The 27,527-nt window shown below is 39.4% G+C and overlaps 1 protein-coding gene across 1 annotated transcript; it reads right to left on the reverse strand.

Annotated features, from left to right (window-relative positions):
* Positions 1 to 818: 818 nt before the first annotated feature.
* On the reverse strand, positions 819 to 27,303 carry METAP1D (methionyl aminopeptidase type 1D, mitochondrial). Its single transcript, XM_062498503.1, has 10 exons — positions 27,240 to 27,303; positions 22,039 to 22,205; positions 19,388 to 19,537; positions 15,871 to 16,019; positions 15,167 to 15,209; positions 11,225 to 11,388; positions 2,674 to 2,771; positions 1,996 to 2,043; positions 1,033 to 1,111; positions 819 to 897 (listed from the first exon to the last, which is right to left on the reverse strand). Exons 1-10 carry the CDS (start codon positions 27,301 to 27,303, stop codon positions 819 to 821), a joined length of 1,041 nt encoding a protein of 346 aa, XP_062354487.1.
* Between the last annotated feature and the right edge of the window lie 224 nt (positions 27,304 to 27,527).

Genomic DNA, 27,527 nt, shown 5'->3' on the forward strand with positions numbered 1-27,527 from the left:
GACTGCAGAGAGCACAGGGCCGAGTGAGATCTGCAGCTCATGAGGTCCATCAGTCCCAAACTCTGTGCAGGAGACAGGGCTCACCTCCCGGACTGCAAACTCCTCTGCCTGCATAAAATGCTTAAACTGCAGAGTGCCTCTCCCTTAACTAACATGGGCACCACAGAGCAGTGATTACCCCAAACTGTCTAATTCTTCAAGCAGGGCAATTATTGATCCCCGGAGAGGCGTGCTTTGCATCTCATTTTTAATCACTTTTTGTGCTGTGTAAAAAGAGGCAAAAAGCAGGGGATTGCTGCTGGGAATGATGCTGGGAAAAGTCTGCTCCCTCTGCCTGACACTCCCAGGAAACTTTTTCCCATCCTAGCAAAAGTTACAGCCTGGGAAACAGCATTAATTGCAATGAAGACAAACTGACTCCATACCTCAGCTATAAAGGGAAAACACTACGTTTCTCTGTCCTCTCAGCTGTTTAAAGACTGTATCATCTGATACCTATTAGTCCCACATAGGATTTGGAAGAGAGGGAAACCACTTTCTGCCCCAAATCCCAAATAACCCAAATCCTTTGCCACTTGCAGACTGTGCTTGGCTGCTCCAAGGGTCACAGAAAAGCTAAGGACTTTTATTAAATACTCACCAGGTAATATACAGAAAGAACTATGTCCAGAGCCAACCCCTTAAATTGCTTTTTCTGTCCCCTGGAGTGACTTATGCAATACCCATTCCTCTCAGAAATTACTGAAACCTCTTCTCTGTCCTGAGTGAAACTTGAAATCCCAGAAGTACAGCAAATCTCTCCACTCCTTGCTCCATCTTTAGGCTTCTTCCACCAGTTTAGTGAGGATTTCCGCTCCTTCTGAGGTAATCACAAGGGTATGTTCAAATTGGGCCGATCTGAAATTCACATTTATCAGTTATGAAGGGGCAAACACATTCACCATGCCCGGAAACTCATCTGTTTGGGTTTTTTGGGCTGTCAGTGATGAGTTCCATGTTTTAGGAAATATAAAAAAAAATAAAATCAAGCACCTTTTATTATCTACAGAAATTGCAGTCCATTTATCCTCCAGAATCCTAAATTCGGGGGATCCTTCCATTATTATTGGCTCTGCAGCAAGAAAAACAAAATGCATTCTAAAGTTAGTTGCACTCCTGTGTGGAATGTGAAACAGGCAAGAAATGGGGGGGGGGGGGGAGGGATGATCCCAGCAGGTAGCTCCCCTTTCACACAGGTCCCATCTCCCTGGGGTGGCATTCTCTTGACACACTAAAATGTGAACTAAAAGGGAAGACAAAATAGCAAGGTAGGAAGTTGCCCATTCCTCTTTTGTAAAAGCATGGAATTTTAATCAAGCTTTAATTAAGACCGTGTGGATAATAACCAAAGCACCAACCACATTTATAAACAACAGATAGTTTTAAATATTTGAATTTTTTAAACAGGCTTAAAATGTTCATTAAATCAGCAAAACAACAATTTTCTTATTTCCCTCTAATTGCCGTGCCATTTAGCCCCACAGTGAGAAAGAAGGCTTTTCCCCCAGCAGTTCTCCACGACTGGAAGTGAGCACGATCAGTCTGCGGGGCGAGGCTGCGGCTGGTTACCGCCGCCGCAGTCCCCAAACTCAACAGCAGCTCTGGCAGGCAGCGAATGACTGAGTGCCACCAGGCTGCTCGGCTTCGGGGACACGATCGCATCCTTCTCACCCTCCTCAAATCAACTGTGCTGGCAGAGTCTCTGCCTGAGCAAAATATTAGCAAAATTTATAATTAACGTCTCATTCTTTAAACTTGTAATTTGAAAAAATATTTAATCCAAATAGCTCCTAATGCATTTTTAAAATTATATTTTAATCTATTTCCTAAGAGGTCAATCTCACCGACGTCCCCCTGTCTGCACCGTTATTTTTACATCCCAATAAAGAAATCTTACAGATCTGGGCTGTTCCGTGTGTGCTTTTTAACAGAAAACCATAGCAGAGAGTTACTAACCTATTGTGAACGCCATTCCCTCTTCCATTAACAAATCACTGTCATTGGCTACAAAAGAAAAAAAAAAACGCGTTTATGCATCTTGTGTCCTTTTTTATTTAATTTTTTTTAAGAGAACGCAACCAAGCCCTTTGTTTAAACCCCTTTCCAGCTCGCAGGTACCGCGCACCCGAGCTCCGTTCTGAGCCGGAGCACCCGCCGAAAGCGATCCCACCCCAGCCGCAGCGAGACCACCCCGACGGCGGCTCCGTCCAGGCCGGGAGATTTAATGTTTTAGCAGAGATTTTTCTTTGCCCCGTGACAAACTTTCCCGGCGCGGTTGGGGCGCGGGCGGGACGCGGAGGCGCGGGACACGGCGGCTGCCGCCCGGAGCGGGCGGGGGAGGCGGTCCGCGGCGCTCAGCTGCCCCAACTCCGTTAACGAGCGACTTGTCCTCAAGAATACCCACGCGACCCTCAGAAAACGAGGCCGGGGATGCCCTCCAGCTTCCCAGCGATTTAATCTCCCCACCGGCAATCCCCCGCCCCGCCGGCCCGGCAGCGCGCTGTTGTGTGTTGTGTGTGCGGGGCTCCGCTCGCTTTACCGCCCTCCCTCTCCCCCTCCCGGAGCCCTCTCATCGCCCGGGCGGAGCAGAGCGGCGCGGGGGGGAGACGGGCCCGCGGGGCGGGGGCCGCTTACCGTGGTGCCACACCTCGGGGTGCCCGTGAAAGTACGACCCGATGCCGTGGCCGACGAAGAAGGGGCAGACCTGGAAGCCACCTTGCCACGCCACGGAGCTGCGGGGGCAAAGAGGACCCGTCAGGGTGCGTGCCCTGACCGCCACCCCCGCTAGACGGCCCCAGCCCCTGCTACCGCGTTGCCACCGACGCTGGGTCACCGCTTTGCCACCGTTCCGAAAGACAGTCACTGAAGCGAGCGCGGCTGAGCCATTGTTAGGTTTCAGAGTTAACATGCCTGCCAAGAGAAGCTGGCAGCTCCCGTGCCAGCCCTGCTGTCTAGGTAAAACGGCGGTGTGTTGTCTCCCTCCTTGATGGAGGGTAACCTTTTCCGCAAGCGCACTGGGAACCCATTTTAAGATGGCACAGACGAAGTTGCCAAGTTGGGCAGCCAAGGCCCCAGCACAGTACCGAACTGCAGATTCTGTCGAGCTCGCTGTAAGTGCAGAGTCTGTGCTGGGCTGCATACCCACGGGCCCAAACTGCGTTTCCTGCAAAGGAGGCTCTTGCTGCCAACAGGGAGAATGAAGAGCCCTACTACTTCACTTTCATAATGCTTCAAACATTTAGTATAAAATCCTATTGAAAATCCAGCAAATACATTTATGCTAAATAACAATGTATTTCTAATGAACCCATTGCCACAGAGGCAAAGCCAAATCATAACAGTTACAGTGTTTTGGTTCTGCCAGTGAGACCTGCCATGCCTTTCAAGGCCTGCCTCAGGGAGAAGCATCTTTTGAGAACTGCCTGCAGGACTATGGCTGGGCACTGATCCCGTGGTAGGAAAGCAAATTCCTATCCCAGCTCCCCAAAACTGGAGGACCTGGAGATACATGGGGTATCCTCTGGCTGCTGGCCTGCCCCACCACTGCAGGCTTCACTTTCAGGCATTCAAGCAGTGGTGGACGCAGTGGTGGATGGAGTGATCTGAGGCAGCTCAGTCAGGAGGCCTGCCCATATCCAAACCAGAAAAAGGCAGAGATTCATGAAGATCTGGAGATGGATTAGAAGTGACAAGAAAGTTACCCTTGTCCCTGCATACAATCTCCATCCTATTTCTAAAACCAAACAGGAGCAAGCAAGGAAGGCACTTAGCCTGAAGAGATTTTGTCTATAACACTAAAAACTTCATTTGCTTTTTCATTAGCTTTTTTTGAATGAAGGTAGGCACTGAAGAACTTCAGGTTTGTCTGTATTTACATCTTAGGAAATGCTCTCTCACAGTTTCACTACAGGTGGAAAGCTGAAAAAGTTAAGAATCTCAACTAAAGGTAAAGCTGTTGCAGAAATTAAAGCCTGTTAATCCCCATGGGGTAGCTTTTATTCTGGTGCAAAGTGGCCTCAGCTTGCTGTACAGAGTAATCCCCTTTGCACATCAGGCTCCACAGACTCTGCAGTGCTGGCTCCAGTGACCATGGGTCATCGTCCCAGAATTTAATGCCACTCAATTGAGGGACACGCTGCTCAACCACAGTAAAACAGCAGTGAGAGAGTAGAGCTGGTTATAATGCTGCAGTGTTCAGACCTTAGAGCATGTTTTAACAGGATTCGTACATTACCTTTTATCTACCCATTGCTCTGATACAAAGACTCATCACATTTCTTCATTAACTCTGGAGAAGAATGGAAATTTCAGGTTTAGCTACCCCAAAACTCCAAAGTACTGGCAAAGAGGATTACTGATAAAGCTAGAAACTGGGGCTTCATTTGTTTGCACTCAAAGTCCAGGCTTTATAAATAATTTTTATATACATAAACTTTATGCATCAATTATTTTGAAAAAAATCATGAAGGATTATGCAATGAGAAGTCCTACTAGAGATGGAAAATACTTTCTCCCTTGCCTTTCTATCATGTCCCCCATATCTGCGTCAGAGACTTGGCTTGCTGGCTATAATGCTGCTGAAGGCCAAGCAAGAAGTACAGGGAATGGCAATAAGTTAGAAAGCCAGATTCCCCAGAAACATACACAAAATCCAAGATCTCCAATGACCACACCCAAAGCAATGCAGATGATGATTCCCATATGAGTGAAGTGATTCTTTGAAGAGAGATGGGAGAAGCCATCCATGCAACACCTGAGAAGGTTTTCTTTCATCTTCTTCTGCCAGTCTTTTTGAAAATCATAAACAATGACACTAACTGTTCAGCTTAGCTGATGTCTTTACATGGCATCTCTGACCACTGACAAGAGCATGGTCATTTTTTGCATTACTGCAGGATTTTTTCTTCCAGAAAAATTAATGTTCTGTGGCAAGACAGAAATAGTTTCTCTCTGAGCAGCTATTCTGAGCACCACGGCTACATACTTTCCAGTGAGCAGGGGAAGCTCCAGCCTCAGCATTTAGCTGCTGCCAAGGAGGGTGGCAGCAGCAGGAGCAGCATGTTGGGCACCAAGCACACAAGCACGGGGGCACACAGAAGGCAGTGTTACAACAGTATCTGGTCCTCATCTAGTCCAAGAAATGGTTCATATGCATCTCAAAGGTGAATTCTACCACTTTCTTGCCAAACAGCTTGAAACCAGCTCTGTCAACATCAGTACTTCAGTGGTTACAGGTATGATCAAGAGAGGGGATCCTGCAGCTCACAGGCTTTGACATCTACCCTGACAGGCACTGTGCCCCTCCTTCCCTCTTGTTTACATACAGAGCCTTGGTATTCTCTACATAAAATGTAAGGCGGTCAACAGACCTAAAGTGACACACAGAAAATAAGCTGCAGGTCTGAAACTCAGCCACTTCCAATCTGGTTTTAGTATTTGCGTGCACATCAGAAGGCCCTGTGAGTACCTTCTGAACTCTCCACAACTACTAGCTTTACTTTGACTCTTACATCCTTGGGGGGTTACAGTAAAACACCCAGCCTTCATAACAAAACAAAGCTGCTAATCTTAGCTACAACTTGCAAAGGTAATCCTGTAAATGTACATGTTGGCTGCAACTTTGAAACGGCTCTGAGAAGAGTGAATTGAACTATTGGTCTCGGTTAGCCTCTTCCATCTCCATGATTCCCAGGCTGTGGAATCGGATTAAAAAATCAAGATGCCAGGGAGTGGAGTATTTTTGCACACATTTACCATTTGTTGCTGACAACAGCTCAACATTTTGGTCTCACTGTATTGCTGCCCAGTTCAGGACCTGTCAGGGTGGCCTTTCTTTGCAGCTTTCCCCTAAGACAATCTTACAAGACTGCAGCCCAAACTTCATCAGATGCTTCTTGCAGACAGGCAGCGTAAGTTTAGACAGCTGGAGAAGCCCTGATTGCAAGTGGGAAAGCAGCGAAGGCAGGAGGTAAAGGTTGCCATGGCTGAGCTGGGCTGCCTGGCATCTGCTGTGGGAAAGGAATTGCCAGTCTGCCAGTTCCCCTTGCATGGGGCACATCCCAGAAAATCATTTCCAGAGCAAATGCTGGACAGCAGAAGTACACCTCACAAGATAGCATCAAGAGGAAAAAAAAAAGGTTCTTCAGAATAATCACTGTTAAAAACACCCACTGACAACATTTATTATCACACATATTGATCTTTTTTTCATATTTGGGCAGAGGTGAATTGGGCAGGATTAAATGCATAATTATTTAGTGAACCCGGTAGCTGATTTTATGTTTTGCAGCCATGTGTTTCAGCCCAGTGGCTGTGGAGTCAAGAGTAGCTGCAGTGCTGCTTTTCTTTTGCTGATGGCAAAGCCAGGCCAAGTGTCTGGGATTGGGATAGAGCAGCAGTGACCCAGCTGGTAAAGGAACATCACTGAGGGCCAAGCTATCCTCCTGAAGCCATTGTCAGAGCCTGTCACATGGTGGTGTCATGCTTCGGAGAGTGGAGACAGGAGAGATGGGTGTCAGTTGCCATCTGAGCATCCTCTTCCCATGTTGCCAGACAACAGCTAATTCTCTGAAAGGAGGGATAAGTGTGGAGACATGCATTGCTGTCCTGACAGCAGCCTAACAGGGAAATTGCCACAAAGGAGGAACAGGCAGGACTGACTCTCTAGAAAGCTTTCCCTCAAAGGAGCTCTTGGGTGATAAATCCCTCCTGTTAAGCTGAAAAGCAGGTTGAAAGAATTTCCTTAGGGGGCTGTCCTGTGCAGATACTGCCTAGGAGCACCTAGAGGAGCATTTTCTTTTCTTTTTACCAGATTTTGTCACTTTTTCCTTAGTGTAGGTCTGGTCTAATAGTCTTAGCACTCACCGAAGGAAAAAAAGTGAAATTATTTTCAGCATTGACAGCTACTGCTTCTCTGGGCTCTGTGGTGGCACAAGGGAAGAAAGAATTGGACTGATTGGACAAGATGGCACAGACTACTTTGCTGCCAAGGATGAGCATCCTGGTGAACTGATCCTCAGCCAGGGATGCATCTCTCCAGCTTCTCTTACCAGGGATGAAACTTTATCCTGCAGAGCAGCATGACATGAATGGCTGAAGTTGTTAAACAAATTTGTCTTACACTTGCTGGCAATGAATACACTTGAGAAACACTGAAACTGGTAACAGACAGATAATTGTGTTCTTATGTAGGGATCTGATTTTTTTTTAAAATCAGAAGTAATCATGTTTGTCTTAGCTATAATAATAGCAAAATGGCCACTGAATGGAATACTTTTTTTTTAAGTATTGAAACCAGACTCATCTTAAGCTATGTTTATTTGTGATAAAAATACCTATTTTGAATAGTACCATAGTATCTAATTTGAGAAATCACAAAATTCCACAAGGAAAATATTCAAGTTTGGTTTTTTAATTTTTTTTTTCTGATATAGTAATGCTAGACTGAGGGAATGCACAAGTTCAGGGATTCCCCATAATGACAATAAATGTTGAGGTATAATTAGTAATATTTTTGAAAGCCAACAATTGTTTTTTGAAAGAAAGGTGCATTTTTAGTTTCAAACTGGAACACAAATTACTGTATTTTTCTTACAATAGTGCTGAACTTTTATTTGAGGTTCTCTGTTTCAGAAAGCAGACATGATGGATTGAAATAAAAGATAATTTATTGCAATGCTTACTTTCAAGTGCAGAGAGAAGCAGTGTAATTGTAATTTACAGTAGCTGTCAAGGAAAATCTATCACAGATGACATTAAAATGACTTATTTTGCCTGAGCCACTTATTGTTTAAATGTGCATAATCTGATAGAAACAGATTTTTTTAAAAAATCTGCTTTATATTGTTCTAAATTAATATCAAAACATGAGTTAAACATTTTAAACCATTTATTAATACTTTCATCACTACTATTTCTTTTTGTAGGACTTGAAATTTGGTTTATTTAACAACATTACTTTTAAGTTCTTTAGCTCTCTACATTCATAACAATTTCACGCACTTCGACTCACTGTCTAAAAAGCAGATTTCAAACTAGATATATTTTTGTCTGAAAATGTCAAAAATGGTAGAATAATATGGACCATAGGGACCAATTCCATTTACATTGGAACTGATCAATAGTTTTGATATGCCTTTCAGTAGAAAGAGATTAGCAAAGACCCAAATTTTTCTAAGCAAAGTAGCTCATGAATCCATGCAATCTTTTATTTGTAACTTGTAGCCGATGGGAGAATGAACTGCTATCAATGAAATACTCAGTGTCAGCTATTGAGCTTCCATAACAAAGACTATGTTAGATTATTGACTGCAAACTTACTCCAAGATATAATTATTTTGAGATGTACTGTAGAAAGGAAATATTCTCATTATTTGTGCATAAGATGCATTTGGCATATGACTGGAGCACCTTTATAGAAAAACTGATGAAAGAAACCTAGACACATTCCCATTCTGATGGACCTAAATGTTTTCAGCTTGTAGGTCCTTGTTCTCAGGCATTCATAATATCTAACTCTTGTGAAACTTGAGATTTATATCTATATCTATACATATATATATATATATATGTATGTATTGTATATCTGTCTGCAAGCAAATGTCAAATGACAAATAACCTGGAACACACAGCTTCACCAAGCCAAGGTGAGCTTTCAGTAGAGGGAGTGTTACAGTAGTTCTAAACAAATCAGCACATTTAAATCGTCAACATGATAAAATTTTGAGAAATAAAGTTAATGACCTGCAGTTTCATATACAGTTTTGGACAGCTACTAGCTTCAATTAATCTGCTTTGCAAAGGGGACACTGACTATATATTTACATTTTGCAAGTAAACTGACCTCTGTAACAACGCAGCAAAAATCCAATGTCACATTCAACTCTGTCCTTTTTCTTTTTCTTTTTCTTCTTTTTTTTTTTTTTCTTATTTTAAAAACCAGCTAGAATTAATGTAGTGAATCTGTAATGAAATGCATTATCCTGCATGGAGATTTATCAGATTTTCCAACTGAATGCCATGCTTTGCTAGCACTAGCTGGAGTTCACCTGCATGTTGGTGTGGCGTGTGGCTCTTTTTTGTAAAGAGTTAAGTTGAACACAAAAAAAGGGAACAAAGGTCAGCACCCAGCCGCCACTTGAATGTGAGATTTTTCTTTTTATTCCCCTTGATGTATACTAGGCTCTGTGTTATTAGTCTTAATGATGGAAAATTGTAGTGTTGATACAAATCTTTTTTTCAAAGTAGTAGGCGGGAGCTCCATTTGTTAGTAAGTTTTTTTGTGACTAAAAGCCATGGACAGTACATTTATGTAGCAGTAAAAGGCCTAGATGCTCTTTCCATAGCAGAGCTAATTATTCCTACTGTGACCTTACTGATCTACCCTGTTCCTAGTACATCTCATCTGCACGCCTGTTCCTCTGTGTAGATGGTGTCAGAGAATATGAAAAACCCTATAATGAAACCATTTTCATGATGGAGAAAGGCTACTGGAGTTGCACTTGCTACAAAGAGGCTCAATTATATGAGTAATTGTGATAATTTTCTACATTCATAGCCTTCAATGGGGAAAAAAGAATGAGAGCCACAAAAGAAAATTACTTTAACAAGAAAGTACAGAGAGTAAAAATGGAAGAAGAGACAAAAAGGGAGAAAAAATAACCAGAAAAAAAAAAGTTTAAAAAATAGATCTGGAGGGAGGAATAGCAAGACAGGGAGAACAACAGAAATGCTCAAAAAGCCTATGTGCAGCTGTGTTGCACAATTAAATTGAATTTTTTTTCTGCAGTTGATGAATGTGACTACTGCAAATGTGCCTCTGTAGTTAGCTATCATTTGTTGTTCCGTGACAGGAAAAGGATAATTACCTCTCAGAGAGAATCAAAGGCTGACATGCCCTTTAGACACAGCCATGAATGCAGAGCTCGATAGAATGCTTGAATAAGAATCCAGTGTTCTGTGCCCCCTTCTACTCAAGAATAAATTTTGTTAAAATGCAAGAGCACCACCAGTAAATTTGTTGAACCCTAGGTGTTCAAAAATATGAGGTGCATCTATCGACTCATCCCATTTGCAAAAATAAAACTACATTTTGAATTCACTTCTATTATATTCATGGACAGTAAGATAGTGAGATATGCATTAAATTTCTTTTCCCAGTAGGGGTCTGATTCAACATTTCCTATGAAAGAACAGAAAGACACTATCCTTTTTCTCCAGGCTAGTTAGCCTATAATTTAAAACTGTCAAAAACACAATTTTATACAAAGTCTTCAATAAAAGCTTCTCAGATATAACCCAAAGAGGTTTTACTAAAGTTTGATTCAGACTCTGTTACAATATTTTTAAAGCTATAAATACATCTAACTGATATTTTGCCGTTCTCTTTTTTCTTAAAGTATTTGAAGATTTACAAAGAAGAAAAAAAAGGCAGCATCCTTTCAAGATGACTGAGCCTTGCAGCTTTTAAGCAATCAGAATGAATTCAATAGCTTGTTGGGACCATTAGCAGTCCGAAGAAGTATTGCTTAATGAAATGTATATGATATATGTCTATTTCTTTCTTTTGGCAAACATTTTAAAATAATCCATAGGTACCCTCAAAAAACTAAGACGCATTTTTATTTAAAGCCATCAGCAGAAGAGTCATGACTGCATTTATGTGAAGGCTAGAAGAGATGCAAAATAGGGAAAAATCTCTGAATGTCAGCACTTTTTTCCCCCTGTGACGTTAGCAGGCACTGCTCTTTGTAAGATCAGAAGCTCTCGAGTTAAATATTTTTGTATTTTTTAAACAAAGAGTTTATTTATGTTGACTAATTCCTTTGTAACATTCAATGAAAACAATGTTTTCTAGCTGTCTTACACTGTTAGACATATGTGGTGTAGTGTCACACACAAATAAAAAATAGACAAAAGCCCACTGCAAATCACATCTGTTAATTTAAATCTACTTTATGAATATCTTTGTCTTTTTCTAGTTATCTTTGCTGACCCTAGTGTAATTCACTTTAAAAAAAATACCTCTTACCCAAGGAACAACATTATAGCTTGGCAGTTCACATACTGATATCAGACTGAAATGATGGTTTTGAATCATAAAACATGTCATCAGCTTTATACCAAACCACCAATAACCTTTGTCCCATTTGCCAGCCCTCCTTTTACTTGTCAATATAAGGCTTACCTGATTGTGTTTCCAATTACAGAGAAGGGAGCCCCTGGTCTGCAAGCTGCAATTGCTTCATCTCTACATTTCCTGGCAACCTCCACTAACTTTTCACCAGATTTATCCACATTGCCCACCAAAAAGGTTTCAGAAGTGTCACCATGGTAGCCATTGTAATACACCTAAACATATGCAGAAATGTAAAGACATTTTCTCATTTTGCATCCAGAAACAAATCTTAGTCTTAATTAAATCCATTATTTCTAGGAACAAGCTGTATGTTGCTTGTTCAGACAGACAGGTAAGTTGTATTTGCAAGACTGGAAAAGCAAAACATTGCAGAGGGAAAAAAAAACCAAAAAACAACAACTTGAAAGACTGCAAGGTGCCTAAGGGTTGCCAGTGACACCAATTAAAAATTCAAGAGAAGCAGAAACCGTGCATCAGTGCCCAGCCGCGCACCAGGCAGTGACACTGCTCAGCCACAGGACATGAGGGCAGCTGGGCTCTGCCAGTGGGGAGATGGGTGCTGGCCATGGATGGGCTGAAGTGGGCCTGGGGGGTGTCCAGCCACCCTGGCCCCCGCCCCTGCAGCCAGGGACCTGCTGGCACCCCAGAGGGGCAGGGACTGAGCCCCAGCGCTGGCCACGGGCACAGGGACCTGCTGGTGGCTGGCAGGGAGGTGAGTGCCCGCAGGCAGCCCCCGCTGGAGCTCTGAGGTGAGAGCTGCACCCTGCCACCAACAGCCAAAGTAAACCCCAGGGAAGACGTGGACCAAATGCACTGTCAGCTGTTGCAGGTTTTCTTTAATCTCATTTTGAAGATACAATGTGGCACCAACATTGGATTTTACTTCTGATTTCTAGAGATGAATTTTGAGAGAATAAATGTACTGCTGTGGTACTGAAAAATTTCATGTTCTAAAAACAAAACATGCTGTTGAATTAATACCGTTTTTTTTTTATTTTATTTTGTTTTTGACATTTCACAGGTTTTAAATGTTAGCCCTCATGAAATTCTAAACTGAGCACAAGAAACCCTGCCTATGCACTATGGAGCTCTGCAACACACTATTAAAATGGGGTTTACAGATCAGCACATGGCAGGCAGGCCCATAATTGTAAGACTAAGTGATATTTCCCTACAAAAAGACAAATTATAATGGTGCACAGTTTTGATCTTCTAAAACATTTTTTCTCCCCCCAACAGCGGGCAACTATCCTACAGCTAATTACTCACCGAGCTCGAATCACTGAACTTTTGCCACTGGCAAGCTATTTGTGAAAGACAGACTCACATTCTTTTTGGTTGAGTCCAAACTAAAAAAAAAACACAACCCCAAGAACCCCATGCTACAGACAGTTTATCTCAAGGCCAGGTTTGTCTTCAGGCTGAGATATAAAGAAAATGCAGGCCATTAGGAGCAAGGGGTATTTTAAAGAAAGGTGAGTGCCAGCAAGGGCCCAACTGTGTTTGCCACTGCTCTGGCAAAAAAGCAGCTGCAATCCTCTGCTCTACACCTTCCTCTGCCAGTTCAGACTAGCACAAAATATTTTTAATTTTGTTTTATTTCATGCCCATTGGGCAGGTTTTAAAGTAGATAGTTAATATTTAAACTGAACTAGTTTGTTTTTAGCTCTAACAAGCAAAACACAAAGCCCCCCAACATAAAGATCATCATCCTGGAAAAGCAAACAGAGATTTAAAACATAGGAGAGTTAAAAAACCCCCAAAAAACAACAAACAACAACAACAAAAAAATCCAACACCAAACTGAATGATAATATTTACTGCAGCCCATCAGCTGCAATTACATATTTCTGATGTTAATAAACTACAACCACAGCAACTATAACATACTATTTCCTTAAAATTCAGTGAAAGAACCAAGTTGTAAGAAAGATTAACCTGGTAACAATAGGCTGAAAATTGCACTATGCTGAGGATCCAGTAATGGATAACACTATTGTCTCTATACTAAAACACATTTTCAAGCCTACATGTTTCAAGCCTATAAAATTTGTATTTCATCTATGAAATGCTACCATCTTAATTGGGCTAAAATGGATTTTTTTGTTCAGATAATTTGTACATAGTGCTAGTATTTATACTTAACAACCTGAGTATTATTTAATTACTTTATATAATCTGTACATAATTATAAACAATTTGTTGTGCAATATTTACTTTGATTTTTATTCTGTCCAGCTGTGAAACGTCCCAGTTTTGCTCATTAAAAATAAGCTAAGAAATCAGTTAATAATGCTAAAAAGTAGTGTTTTTTCCCCAGCTGTTTTGGACTAAGCAATTATCACACACATCACAGTTCAGTTTTAAATAATAAAATGAATCTTACAAAGATAGTCAGCAATTCCCATTCTTGCAGGAATCTTCACATTCACAGAAATGTCAAGATTTATTTTATTTTATGAGAGTAAATTAAAAGCAAATAAACATATATCTGCAAAAAGGCCAGCAACATTTAGTCAGATGTTTGTGAAACAGAGTGGACAAGACATGCATACTATGTTAATATAAAAATGTTTCATTTAGTTTATCATGGAAAGCATCTGTGATATAGTCTGTGCTTTTTTTTAATCTAAGGTATCATTATTATCCTGACAGATTGAATAAAAAGTAAAATTAACCTTAAGGAGGTACAAAGAAATATGATTTAAATCCTTAGTTGCTGCAAACTGGTTTAGTTTAATAAACAGAGAAAAGTGACATCAGTTCACCAAAAATAAAGTTTAAAAATGCTAGATTGCACTGTGCAAACCTGATAGTCAGAATTCTACAATTAGAAAGTATGGCGATGGGAAAGAATTTTAAAAGATCAAAAACCCAAGCCAAACCAAATCCAGTTCTGGAACACATGTGAGTATATAATGGGGAAAAGGTAATTCACCCTAATTTTAACAGAAAAAATATTTCAGAAAGCTTGAATCTCATGCTCAGAGGTAGGTCTGCTGAATATTTATTCACTCTGCCAGTATGAAAATATTATCAAGTTACCAATAGGTCCTTTAATGATTTAAAAAGATTGTTTTTATGAGATGCTACTCTCTTGTATGTGACATGTTATTGCAAAATAATGGTGGGATTCAAAAAACCTCTGTGTTTAAACTAGAAATAAACAGCACTTCAGAAAAATAAAAACATGCACAGAAAAAAGAAAAAAACTTATGCAAGACACAAATATTTTTTTTTTTCATAAATGAAATGAGAATTCTTTCCCAGTTCCTGTGCTTTCTTGCTCCTAGGAAAACCCAGCCTGTGTTTATTTAAATAGCTGTAATTGATGATTCCCTGGAAATAATAAGTCACGGTTATATCACACTATTTCTGTTTCTGCTCAAAAGGTTCAGGGCTTCTATACAAGAAATGGAACACAACACTACCTTCAGGGATTTTAATAAATGTAGGGAACACTGCTAGCAAAAGAGTTGCTGTCCAAATAGACTGACATACCCAGGCCAATGCAGCCTCTAATGACAGAGTAAGATAATGTCAGGCCCCACTCAAAATCAGCAGGAAGAGGAAGATCAATCTTGGCAGAGTGAAGGAAAAATGCTGGCTTTCTTCATGTTAGCTCATCTCATACATATCTATCTTCAGCTGCTGCCCAGTACTGTGGTGCTCTGCATTAACTACACAGTGGATCAATAACAATTACACCTTCTCAAAAACATGACACATAGCAGGATTGGGTTGACATTTCACTTAGGCCAACATTGATCTCAGTGCATCTGATTCCAGTCCTAAATTCAAGTCAGGCCTGGGTCTAGCTGGAATAAACACACAGTTAAAAACAAAAAAGGAAACCAGCTGCTTGTGCCTTGGCTCAGAAGTAAACAGCACATCCATCTGTGCATCCCCCATCTCCAATCCACTATTCTTCCTGTTGCTACTAGTGATTCTAAAGTTGATCAAAGACTATTTTTTATATGAATTACTCACCGTGACATCAATGTTGATAATATCTCCATCCTGAAGAGGTCGACTGAAACATAAACAGAAAAAAAAAAAGAATGGTGACAGACAGTTCCCAACAAAGAGAATATAAGAATAAACACCTAATGACACATACATAAAAAATCAAGGGGTAGATATTTTGTGATGGAGGATGGCAGAAGCAAACAGAATAACCATTTTTAATGTTCAGCTCTGACTATTTAGAGAACAAGTGTAGCTGAATATAAAATAATGAGAAACAACTACCAGAAAAACATATCAACACCTGAAAAATCTGCCATTATATTTATTCTTTTTCTCTCACTAGGGTTCATATTTTACTTTGTGAGTAGCTGAATGTATTGAGAATATTAAAAAAAAATCCCACATAAATTCAAATATATTTATTCCTTAGCCTATACTTATTTTGCTGGATGAACAAATAATCAGACCATACTTTTTTTTCCCCATACAAACTAAATTCAAAATGCAATATGCTCTTTTTCTGGAAAAACAAGATAATTTTTTCCAATTTCACATATATTTCTATAACAGATATCAGCATCATAGGGTAACATGTTCTGCATCTACAATGTGTTTAAGTATGACATTTAGTTAAGCTGAAGTATATTCAATATTAAATACAATTTATTAATTTCAGTTTAACACTTTAATTTTCAGTTGCAAAATGTACATTATTGAGGAAATACCTGTCAGGAATACCATGACATACCACGTTGTTTACAGAAGTACAAACAGATTTTGGAAAACCTCCATAGCCCAGAGGTGATGGATAGGCATTCTGTCTGATTATTTCATGATGAACAATGGAATCTATTTCTTCAGTTGTCATGCCAACCTAAAATATCAAACATAACATCCTGTTAAAAAAGCAAAGACAGTTTCTCATATTTACTGAACGTGATTGCAGCCAAGCTTCAATGAAATATTGGATGTTTCAAATATGCTGCTTTGATACAAAAGGCTATGCTGTCTGATATACTTTATTGATATATGGACTCTTTTTTCTCCCCCCCAAAAAAATTAAATAAAGCATAGTAGGAATGAGCACTCAAAGGTTCCTATAAAATCTAAAATCCTGTCTACTTCCTTTCTGTTCTTTTTTCCTTATCTACTTTCTCAAAGACACCAATTTCCCATGGCATCGTTTCAGTAGCTGCTATAGAAATATCTCGATTCAATGCTTTCCGTCCCTTAAAAGACAACATTACTTTCCCCTTTTATTTATAAAAGAAAGGATATTAAGTCTTACCCAGTACATTCACCATAATGTATTTAGGCGTTTTAAGAAATTGTTTTCCAGGTATTCCTAAATTTTATACAACATCAAAATACTTAGATTCAAATTTTAAGGATATTTTACTTAAAGTTGCCATAGCCTGGATGATCATAATGAATCTACAAGTTCTGACCCACCATTTTTAGAAATCCTCATTTTTATGCTTGATCTTTTCTAGATTAATCTAGATTAGCCTCAATATTTTATGTATTAAACAACCCCCACTCATAAATAATTCAGCCATTTTCTGCGTATCCATGGAGTGCAAAGTGCACATGCTTAAAAAACATTCTTGCTTTTCTTTTAGATCAACTGTGTCTCTGGAATAACTGGAGCTGAAATTTGGTAGGGAAACCTCTTTAATTGAGAAGTACTTTTGAGGGCTCCTCTATAAATGGATTTTGCTTTGAATGAGTTCCAAGCCTTTGAAAATCATACTTTGTACAGATACAAGTACCATTCTTAGGACACTGAAGGAAATATCACAGTAGCTGTGATTTTAGAGTGACATGTGGAATACAGGTAGGCTGTGGTGCAGGTGACAGTTATATACTGAAATACTGCACAGTCAATACAGGACAGGAAAGTGCACTTGTGTACTGTGCTGAGGATAAAACCAGGTCTGTTTACTCAGCTGAATTTTGTTCAGCACAGAAACGCTGGGCAGGTGAGGAACAATGAATGTGGGTTCAACACCAGGATTTGGGATTACTGCACATGCCCCCTGCTTTACAGCACAGCAGCCATGGCAGCCTCAGAGCTGGGATGGCAGCTGCAGCCTTGGCAGGCTGTCTGGATTGGATACAGCAGCCATTGGTACTGGATAAATTCAGGTTTGTTGCTCCTGCCTTTGCTCAAACATCTTCATCTTTAGCCCACAGACAAACTGAACTGCTATGTACCCGACTGGCTGCTGTCTACTGCTGCTCTGCTCAAGCAATTTGATGTGGTTTTTGGATACTCAGCAGACAGATCTCTTGTCTCTGCATGGCTTACACTCTGTGAAAAGTTCTGCTTTTAACAGTATGTGCTTTACTTTTAAAGATACTTTTGCTAGCTGGGCAAGTTTGGGGTGGCACCTGCTGTGCCCCTAATCCCTTATTCGGAACAGGACAATTCAATGGTATATAATAAAATATTTTCATGTCATAGAATCTGTGGTTTTATTCCCAAATCTGTAACTCAGACCCAGGAAAGCTATCATATATAATACTGTATTGTAATTTGAAATCCCACAGGCAGTAATGGCAACATCAAAACCATGTTCAAACTATATCTCTCTGAATCCACGGATTATAATGCACCTTTGTTATACTGGGGGATCTTACTGCCATGAGCTAAAGCACAGACAAGAGACAGTTTGGAGAACTGTGTGCAAGGTGGGTTCAGCAAGATAAAAGGAACAGGTGGAGGGACAGGACTCTTCAGGTAAAATAGGAATGTAGAGTTCAGCTATAGAGAATAGGCTAAAGGAGCTTGGTTTGTTTTAGTCTGGTGCACAGCTCTATTCCTGCATGAAGGGGAAGATTCAAGGAAAGGTAGGAAGCTGTTTAAATTGAAGAGCAGTGTTGGCACAAGAACAGATGGGTATAAACTGACCACGTGCAGCAACAGGCTGGAAAGCAGAAGATGCTCACTGTCAATGGGGGAGAGTTTTAGAGCATGCTCCCCGTCAGGGGAGTCTTGAACAAACACTTATTTGTGTAAAACAGAGCTCACCATCAGCCTGTGACTGACCTGGGCCATGGTCTCAGCACTGCAACCCCAAATGCCACCTCTCTCCCAGTGCACAGGTCCTGGTTATGTAATTATTACCTTATACACCTTTTTGCTTCAAAACATTCATTATGTACGCGTAGTATTTTGCTATTATGCATGATTTGGCACATTATATGAACTGTGTTATAAACTACACAATATTGCATACATGTGCATTTACACATGATAACAACCAAAAAGTATTTGTGAAAAACTGTTCTAAACCCACACTGCATCCTGATCCTTTGGAAACATGTATATGCCTTTAAATGAGTAAGTTTTATTGTACTGAGAAATAATCGAACATTAAAAAGTTAAACATGCACAAAGCTGTGTAAGATTAAAGCTTCAGGCAATTTTGTTATTTGCCATCTCCAGCTCCAGAACTAAACCTTTCTGAAAGAGTGATGATAGCTTAAAGAAAAATCCCCTTTTAAGTCAATGGCATTGACCTACAGTCCCCATCTATCTCTGCATCTCATAGCTACTCAACCCATTTCACCTTATCCAATATGCTATTACATGAAATACCAAGGCAAGGCTAAAAAAGCATTTCTTCATCTGCAAAACCTGGTGGTAGTAGGCTCCACCCCTCTACATTTTTTCTTGGGAGGTATCCTAAAAAGCATACTGTAGGAAAATTTCTGGAAATCATGAGGCTTTATCATCAATGCATACTGGAAAACCACATAGAATTTGGCAGCTGTTTTTTCCAATGGCAGCTCTGTGAGTTGTACTGGATCCCACAGGACAGTGAAGGATGGACAGGAATGGAAAAAGCAGACCAAGTGTGGGCTTGTACACTTGCCAAGCTGGAAAGCAAGACATATGAGGTAGATGGGCCATGAAATGAAAGGAAAAAATGTGGCATGTGCTTTAGGAGAAGCTCACATTATTTGACACAATCTGAAAAGAGGGAGATTATAAACACAGAGATATTACACCTGAGCCAGTAACTATGCACTACGTAGGTCCAAAATACAGAAATAATGTAGCAGGCATATCATGAGCTGAATCAAAAGTTAATAAATCCTTATTTTTTCAGGATCAAATTTAAAGTTGGATGCACATTATAGGAAAGTTAAAGGAACAAAAAAGTAGGAACAAAACCTAAATAAGTGAAAGCATAAAAGACACCCAAGCTGTTATGGGACTTCTGTAATTGCTACCTTTAAGCCCTTTCCAGCCAGAAGCAGGACATGACGGGCCAACTGACAAGCTTGACGAAGCCCTTGAATCTGATCTTCATTCTTAATTTCTATGTCGTCTCCCCAGTCTGGTACAATGCCTGTCGTCACATAGTCTGGCTTCTTTATGTGCTTGGAGAAAAAGGATTGAAAATGAAGATCAGAAAACTGAGCATGACAATGGGATCATTTTCTCAGATACTGCCTCCTGCTTCATGGCAGCTTGCCCTTTCTGTCGTAGTATCGACCTTCCTAAGCCATCAGGGCAAACCCTCAAGGCTGCCTCAGTATTTCTTCCACTGCCCTTTTGAACTTAACATTGCCTGTTACTACTGACTTACACAGTCTGTTAGCCTTCCAGTGCTGAAACCCCAGATACTGCAGCTGACTTCCAACACAGACAGTCTCAAGTTAGGAAACTGGGAGAAAGACTTAAAAACTCTTCATTTTCTTTTGCAAAGTGGGACATTTTCTACAAAAGTTATCTAAACACTGGAAGTGATGGGACAAATGTACAGAATTAGACTCAAAATTAAACCTGATCAAATCCTGTGTTTCTCATTCAAACAAAACTCCTATTGAGAAATCCATGAGAACCTTAGGATTTAACTGATTTTAATTTAGAGGCTTTTACACATTAGTCTAGTTCATATGCTGTGTCCAAATTTGTCCAACTACAACATTACACAAAGGTATCCCAATTTGCTATGTCAAGGGAAGTGTAATAAACCTAATTTTTTTCCATGCAAGAACTTCTCATCCCTTGCATGAAGTGAAATTGAATATCTGATTTTTTTAAATCCACAACAATTTAACAACATTTATAAACATGAAAGCTAATAAGAACAGTAATGTCTTGCACAGAGTTGGAAATGCATTTTCTCTCAGAGGGTCCTGGCCTGTTTTACTGGCTGCAGAAGAATCCCTTTACCTATGACAGCCAGGCTGACTTTCTGCCATGTTGGCCACAGGGTGAGTTTTGCACTGACTTCACAAAAGAGAGTCAAGCTGGCAGGCAGAAAACAAAGTAGGCATTTTGGCTGTATGCAAAACAACCATACAACAACAGGGTATAGGAGTAACAAAGAGTGGGGCAACTAATAAACTCTATGGGGACTTTAAATAGGAAGACCACTGTTACTGTTACAGGTATTTTATGTCTAATCCAATAAAAGCCATGAAGCTATCTGCAGTGAACTTATGTCAACAGAATTTCAGATTCCCATTTCTTCAAAATTAATGCCATGTCAACCCTAACAACGTCCTGTTGAAGTAGTTTGGGCCTTAGTTCAAAAAAACACAAAACAAAACAACACCATTTCTTAGATTAGCAACCCCATTTTTGCTTTCCCCATGGAGGGAACTTACCTTTTAACTGAGACATGATCCTACTGACCTCTAAGAACTGTGAAGGGAGAAGCCCCAAGCAGTGTACATGCAAATGTCTACGTGGACAGTTTCACACAAACATCTTAAAAAAGCCTGTTATTTCATTGTGATTTCTGGCATACTCTGAATAAAAGTAGTAACTTGCCCTCAAATTTTCAGAGCTCACACACATGGACTGATTTTTAGACATCTGAGAACGCTGATCTGGGAAGACACTTTTCACTATGACAGTATATTTCTTCCTCTTTATCCTAATAGAAGCATTTGAATACAGAAAAAAAAGTTTTAAAATTCTATTTTTAAGCTTTTGAAAATATATAGAGCATGTAACCCTGTGTTTTCCCTGCACATAAAGCTTCCACAGCCTTTTAGGGCTAAAAGCCCTACTTTCATCATTCTTACTGGCTTTCCTATTTAACAACTTTTTAGTATATCTGGCCCACAGAAATGCCCTATATTTGGCATAAGAAATCTATATTAAAATGAAAAACAAAATTGTAAAAAGTATTAATACACATAATTTGAAGCACTGTTTAGAAAGGGTACTTTGGTTTCTTTTGGCTAAAGGAAAGATACTAAACAGTTAATCTGTATGCTGTAATTAAACAGGGGAAAAAAAGAAAAGGAAAAAAAGGAAACCAGAAGTGGAGCACATGTTAAATTTGCATTTGCATCAAAAAGTCCCTTTTGGCTCTAAAGTAAATAAAACCAAAAAAATATATGTTGCAAGGAAAAAGAACACTCAGGCACAAAAACCACAAGTTTAAAACATGCAGTGGGGTTGCAGGATAGCTACCAGCAGGTATTGTACATTCTCTTTCTCACATAACCAAATAATAAAACCATCTGCAAAATGTAAGTATTTTTATAATTAGCTTGCTAGAGATTTATACAGAAGGGGACTCAGATGATCATGAATGATTCCTACTGACTTCTGGTAAGAACATCTACAATCGCTCCAAACAAGAATCTGGACCCAGAATTGTTGACAGATAATTATAATACTCAACATTTATTCTACTACAACTGAACAAGCCCCAGGTTTGAAATCCCCCATAACTAAACACATCACTGTGTTTAACATGGTAGACAGCTGAACATCAGCTCTCCTGTTTCATATACCAGACCAAGCAACAGCACAATGATCCAACCCCCAGCTGTTGGACAACAAATACACTTGATCATGACTGCAATCAAACTCTACACTGGCTGAAGAACAGATTAGGTAACAGAAATTGCAGTACCTTAGGAACTCGGTGAGCTGGAGAAACCATGGCTGGCCAAACTATACTATAAGCAGCATTTCTCTGTCCCTGAAAGAAGAAGCATCTTTGCTGATGATTGCTTGAGTGCCTGTGCAGGTAGTTATGACTGCACAAAGAAAAGATTATGTGGCAGCCAGTCATGGAACCTGTTAACAGATAAATTAAAAATTATTAACATTCTTTTCTACTTCCACATTACAAAACGGAAAGTATGCAAAAAGAAGTGCATCATGTAAAACAAAGCACAAAACTCATGTAGCTGCCAAGGGTAATTCAAATCTTGTACTATTTAAGAAAGAGCAGAAAGATCAAGAAGAAATAAGAACAAAAAATTTCCCAAACAATACTCTGAAGCTTTATAAAATACCAAATCTGCTTTGGTTTGATGCAGTAAAAAGCAGCGTGGGTAAATTCCCCACAGTTTACAGACAGGAGTGATGCTCTAACTGGCCTCTGCTTGGAGCAATTTGCACTGTTCAAGGTTTGGCAAAGCAGTTAATAAGGCACAACAACAAGACAAGAGAAGACAAAAAAAAGAAGATTTAATGTTATTTCATACAGTATTTTCAGCTTTATTTTTCCCGAATTGGTCACAAATTTGAGCATAACAGAGGTAATATTGCTCTTTGTCTTGTTGCTCAAGACACAGAGAACAGCTCATTTTGTTCAGGGGGTAACAGAAGAAACTTCAGGAGATATTTTAATCTTTGCCAGAAGTAATTGAATGGATTAAAATTTGCAATTTATTTGGAGTATTTGAATCAGATTTCCATTTAATTCACATGGAAATTTGGGACAGAAGTTTCATAGCTCAAACTTTGTTGGGCAATGACGTATTTTGCAAAAAAGGAAAAAAATAAAAAAAAAAGAAAAAAGGAAAAAAGGGGAAAAGGGAAAAGAAAGGGCAATTGAGGCCCAAAGGCTCTCAGAGACATCAAAACCAAAATAATGCACCACAAAAGAAAATGCTAGCATCAAAACCAGGAAATTCAAAAGTACTATTGACACTGCCCAATTACAGTACAATTACACACAGTGTGTATTTCCACTACTCAAATGTTCTACAATATAAGCACAGTGTTTTATCTGAAACAGAAGTTTAACATAACAGTGGATCTGCTTCTGAAAAATGTCATTATGTATACAAATTCAAGAACAATCTTGTGGCAAGTAACCCAGATGAATCATTATTCTACAGTAAAAAGTTTTTGTTTAAACAGAAGTAACTAAACATTTTTATTTCACAGAAATTAAGAAATTAATCTACTGCATATTTTGTAACTATGGAAAAATGTTTCTTTTCAGAAGAGATTTTTTTTGTATCTTGCATGTTTTTATTCTATTGTACCTTCCTCCCACATGTGCAATCTTTCAAATACATCCTTTTACAGTACTCCCTGACTTACAAAAGATTTGAGTTATGCACCAAACCCAGACTGAATTAGAAATGTTAGAAACGTTCACAATTGTCTGTTTGCACTGGTCTGGGTTACATTTAGGTACCAATATCTGAAAAGATAAAACCTAGGTGTAGAAACTTGTACTCAAGCAAATTTTTTGTTTTGTTGTTGTTGTTTTTGTTTCTTTGTTTGTTTTGTTTGGGTTTTTCGCTTGGATTTTTGTTTTGTTTTTGTTTTACTTGTTGGCAAATAACAAAGTGGAGCTGAAGGGTGAGGCTCACCTCAAGATCTCAGTACAATCTAAGCACCCAATGGAAGCTGCCTGCTTCAAAACAGGAGAAAGCATCTCCAAGGAAGTGGAGCTGCCCAGTTAACAGGGGTTGGATTGATTTGGTAGCTTATGAACTAGAATGCATCCAACAAACTCCCTGTCTGGTTTGTACTTATTTCTGGAATTTGGAAGTATATAATCTGCTGAGGCAGCAACTTTTGGGCTATCAGAAGTAGCAATCACTCTGACAGTAAGCCGAGTTGCCTCTTTTACCAAGTGCAGTTGAAGTATCTTGCTCTTAGCACAGCTAAAGGTACTACAAATATATGGAAGTCCCACAGTCACTGATGTGGTTAGCTGAGGACATGGGCATGGACATGTGACCGTGTATTTTAAATGCTCTGCTTGATGCCCACAGTGCTCCCCGGGCACGTTGTCAACTGTGTCGCAATTTAATTGGGGAAGAAAAGGTGCAAGTGTGCTTGTCAGTTACTCCCAATGTGCTCCCCCAAATACACACTCTTAAATATATTAAAACATATTCATGGGGGCACGTCTATTGACTAGCTCACATTCAGAAGGGTTATCTTTTTATTCGGAATAAAATTTTTACCTCTATTCTCCCAAAGATACACCACAAGTGTTGTCACAAAATAACAGGATAATAAGGTACTGTAGCCTGTTGTTATTCTACTAACTACTCATTATGAACCAGATGCATACAAAAATATCTACTACTTGAACAGTTGAAATGAGACAAGCAAGTAAGTATCACCATTCTAAAATACAATTCCTAAATTATATCACAAGAACTATAAACACAGGACAACTAAACCTTTATTTGAAATATAAAAAAATGTAAGAGAAAACATTCTCCTACAAAATAAAAATAAAATTAAATAAAATGGCATTAAAATACAATGAAGTTACTGGTCTGTAATGAAAATCTGGACTCCATCCACACACTTCCTTCCTTAAGAAGGCCTTCTAATGCCTCCACAGCTCCTTTTATTTTTCAAGCTCCCATATTCCCAGCTAATTCGATATAGCAACATCATCAATCACCTGAGACAGGAACAACTGTCTGTATTCTCTAAGTCTGGCTCAGAGATTCCCTCCTCCCCACCCTTTACACCCACCAAAGCTTTTCTCAGTGTCTTTATTTACTTTATTTACTTCTGCAACACCGGTGCTCAAGCACATCCTTTTGTTAAGCTTTCTGTGTATACCAATTATTAAGACAGTTCATAACCATGGCATTTATGCATCTTCCAGCAGAAAGTGCAGCCACTGGAGAGCTCGGCCTGTGAAGCTGGGTAGGCTGGTACCAGACCAGCACGATCAGGATACAAAGCTGACCCTCTATGTGTTTATCCTGTACCCCAACAGCAAGGCGAGGTCACCTGCCACGAGCAATAGAATATTTACTATCAGCTGCACTGAGGAGAATTATCAGCAGCGTTACCAAATCACATCAGCAGCTCGGACGCATGGAGCACAGAAAATTACTGACAACTGCTGCGCGGAGCCGCCAGCGAGTCCCACTGTGCAATCCGTGCGCACGCAGGTCCTGCCGCAGCCGCGGATTCCGCAGCACTGCTCCCAGACCTTCATCTGGATTCAGAATACAGACGTGCACTGTGAGCTCTTCTGAATTACCAGATGAATTTATCTTGTGTGGAAATTGCATTTCTTTTCCTTTTAAACGAGTCAGTCAGAGGGGCTGAATGTGGCATTCAAGAATTATGATGGGTGGGAGCATTTTTAAGTGACTGATTTTGCAGCACAGTGTGCCCTATATTTATTAGCCTTTTACTCTAGGGCTATTTTAATTGTTATCTGTTCATGCATGTTACACTATATAATGAAATGCTCCCATTTCACTCCTAGAGTGGAGAGTTTTTTATGTGTATCTCTATTAATGACCCTTAATTAAGTTGATTTTAGTAATTTAAATGTGATTTTCCTCTGGTCAAGAACTATTTTTAACGGGAATGTTGAAAATGAACTCTCACATAAGCCCTTTTCTAATGCTTCTTATTTAACAGTTACAGCAATTTATCAAGCTATGTTTCCAGTGAATGAAGGATGGGGTAGCTGGGCAAAAACCTGCTAATTTACATGATTCATCAAATGTGATTGTTAGCAACCATTTTTTTGGTATTTATTAATGAAAGATTTAAATTTTCTAAGCAAGTAACAAACAAATAGTACCAATGGAAAAACTTCATAATAGTTCTGAGCTACAAGAAATACAAGGGTACATCTTAAAAGAGACAAGAAATAAATTAACATATTTTAAAATAATTCAGTCACAGTATCAAGAGAAGCACAGTAGCAAAATTATTTAGGATTACAAGAATTAATATCCAAAACTATTTAGGAAATAAAATCAACTTGCTCTTGATAAAGTTAACAACATCAAAAGCATTGTTCTGACAACTCTTTTACAAATACATGATTTAATCTTTCTTTTTAAACTGAAAAAAGAATGACTGTGGAGATTTTTTTGCTATATAATAATTTGGAGGTAAAACACTAGAGATCTTTCATTTGACTTGTCAGGTAATTTTAATACTCTAGCATAATTTAGGTTCTTGTGCAAATACTCATTTTGCTGAAACTTCTGAAGATTAAAGCTTAAAATTAGATATAAAAAAATCACTAAGGGTAACAATATATGGAATCCAGCCAATGCAACTAGGTAAGAATACATAGCTTCTTATTGCTAATTGCCAAGTGTTCCCATTTTTCAATCCAAAATAATGGCTGTGGTTTGAAAGATCTTTACTTGTAATTGTAACTCTGTCTAATAAAACACTGACTTTGTAACCCCCCATGCAAAGGTATGTCCAAACTTCAAAAATAGCATGGGGAAGATTAAAGGTTCTTTCCAGCTCCATGTAACCTGTGTAGCAGAAGAGCAGCTCACATTTCACATGCAATAACCTGTGCATTTGCTAAAAAAAAAAAATAAAAAGAAAGAAAGAAAAAAAAAAAGGAAAAGGAAAAAACCTCCAAGAACAACACAGGGAAATGCCTGAGGCAGAAGTTGAAACTGATTGGGCAAAGTAGAAGGACAAGAGCCCTTGAAATTAAACAAAAGCAAATTCATTCTGTTGACAGATGTTGATTACATCAAAGCCATGAAAGAACTTTTTTTTTCTTTTTTCCCCCCTTTTTTGCAACTAATACCTCCACATTTTCCATACATTACGGATATAATGTGTCTTAATCAACATGATCCAACACATGATAATTCTCAAATTTGGTAAAAGTATATTGTAAGAAGGTCTTAACGACAGGCTTTTCCAAACAAGAGTGTATTCACATGGTCATGTCTGCATACCCGTGCTGGTCACGCCATCATCAGCCCCTTACTTCCAGGGGTTAACTGCTCTGGCAGCCAAATAAAATACAGAGAACGCTGTGTAATTATGGAGACAGTCAAAGGGCAGACTCTATTTTGAAATCTATTTGCACAGACAAGGTCTTCCAATTTCGCTTACAGGAAACAAGCTGGTAAAGGGGGTCTCCTCCTCTCCAGATGCTTTCCACACGTTTTTCCCACATCAGGAAATTGTGGACATGGACACCATGCAGCACTGTTTCCTGGATTGCAGAACTATGTCATTACATGGAGAAGAGCAAGTCCGTGCTTGTGAGAAATATTTCCTCCTAATTGGATGTATTAGGGGAAAGCAAAACCCGTAAGGACTACTGAAAATGTGACTAGCAGCAATTTGTAAACAGGACGTAGCCACAGCTGTCACGATGGTACTGGAAAAGAGAAAGCA

This window comes from Cinclus cinclus, chromosome 9, assembly GCF_963662255.1.
Source record: "Cinclus cinclus chromosome 9, bCinCin1.1, whole genome shotgun sequence".
Lineage (NCBI taxonomy): Eukaryota > Metazoa > Chordata > Aves > Passeriformes > Cinclidae > Cinclus > Cinclus cinclus.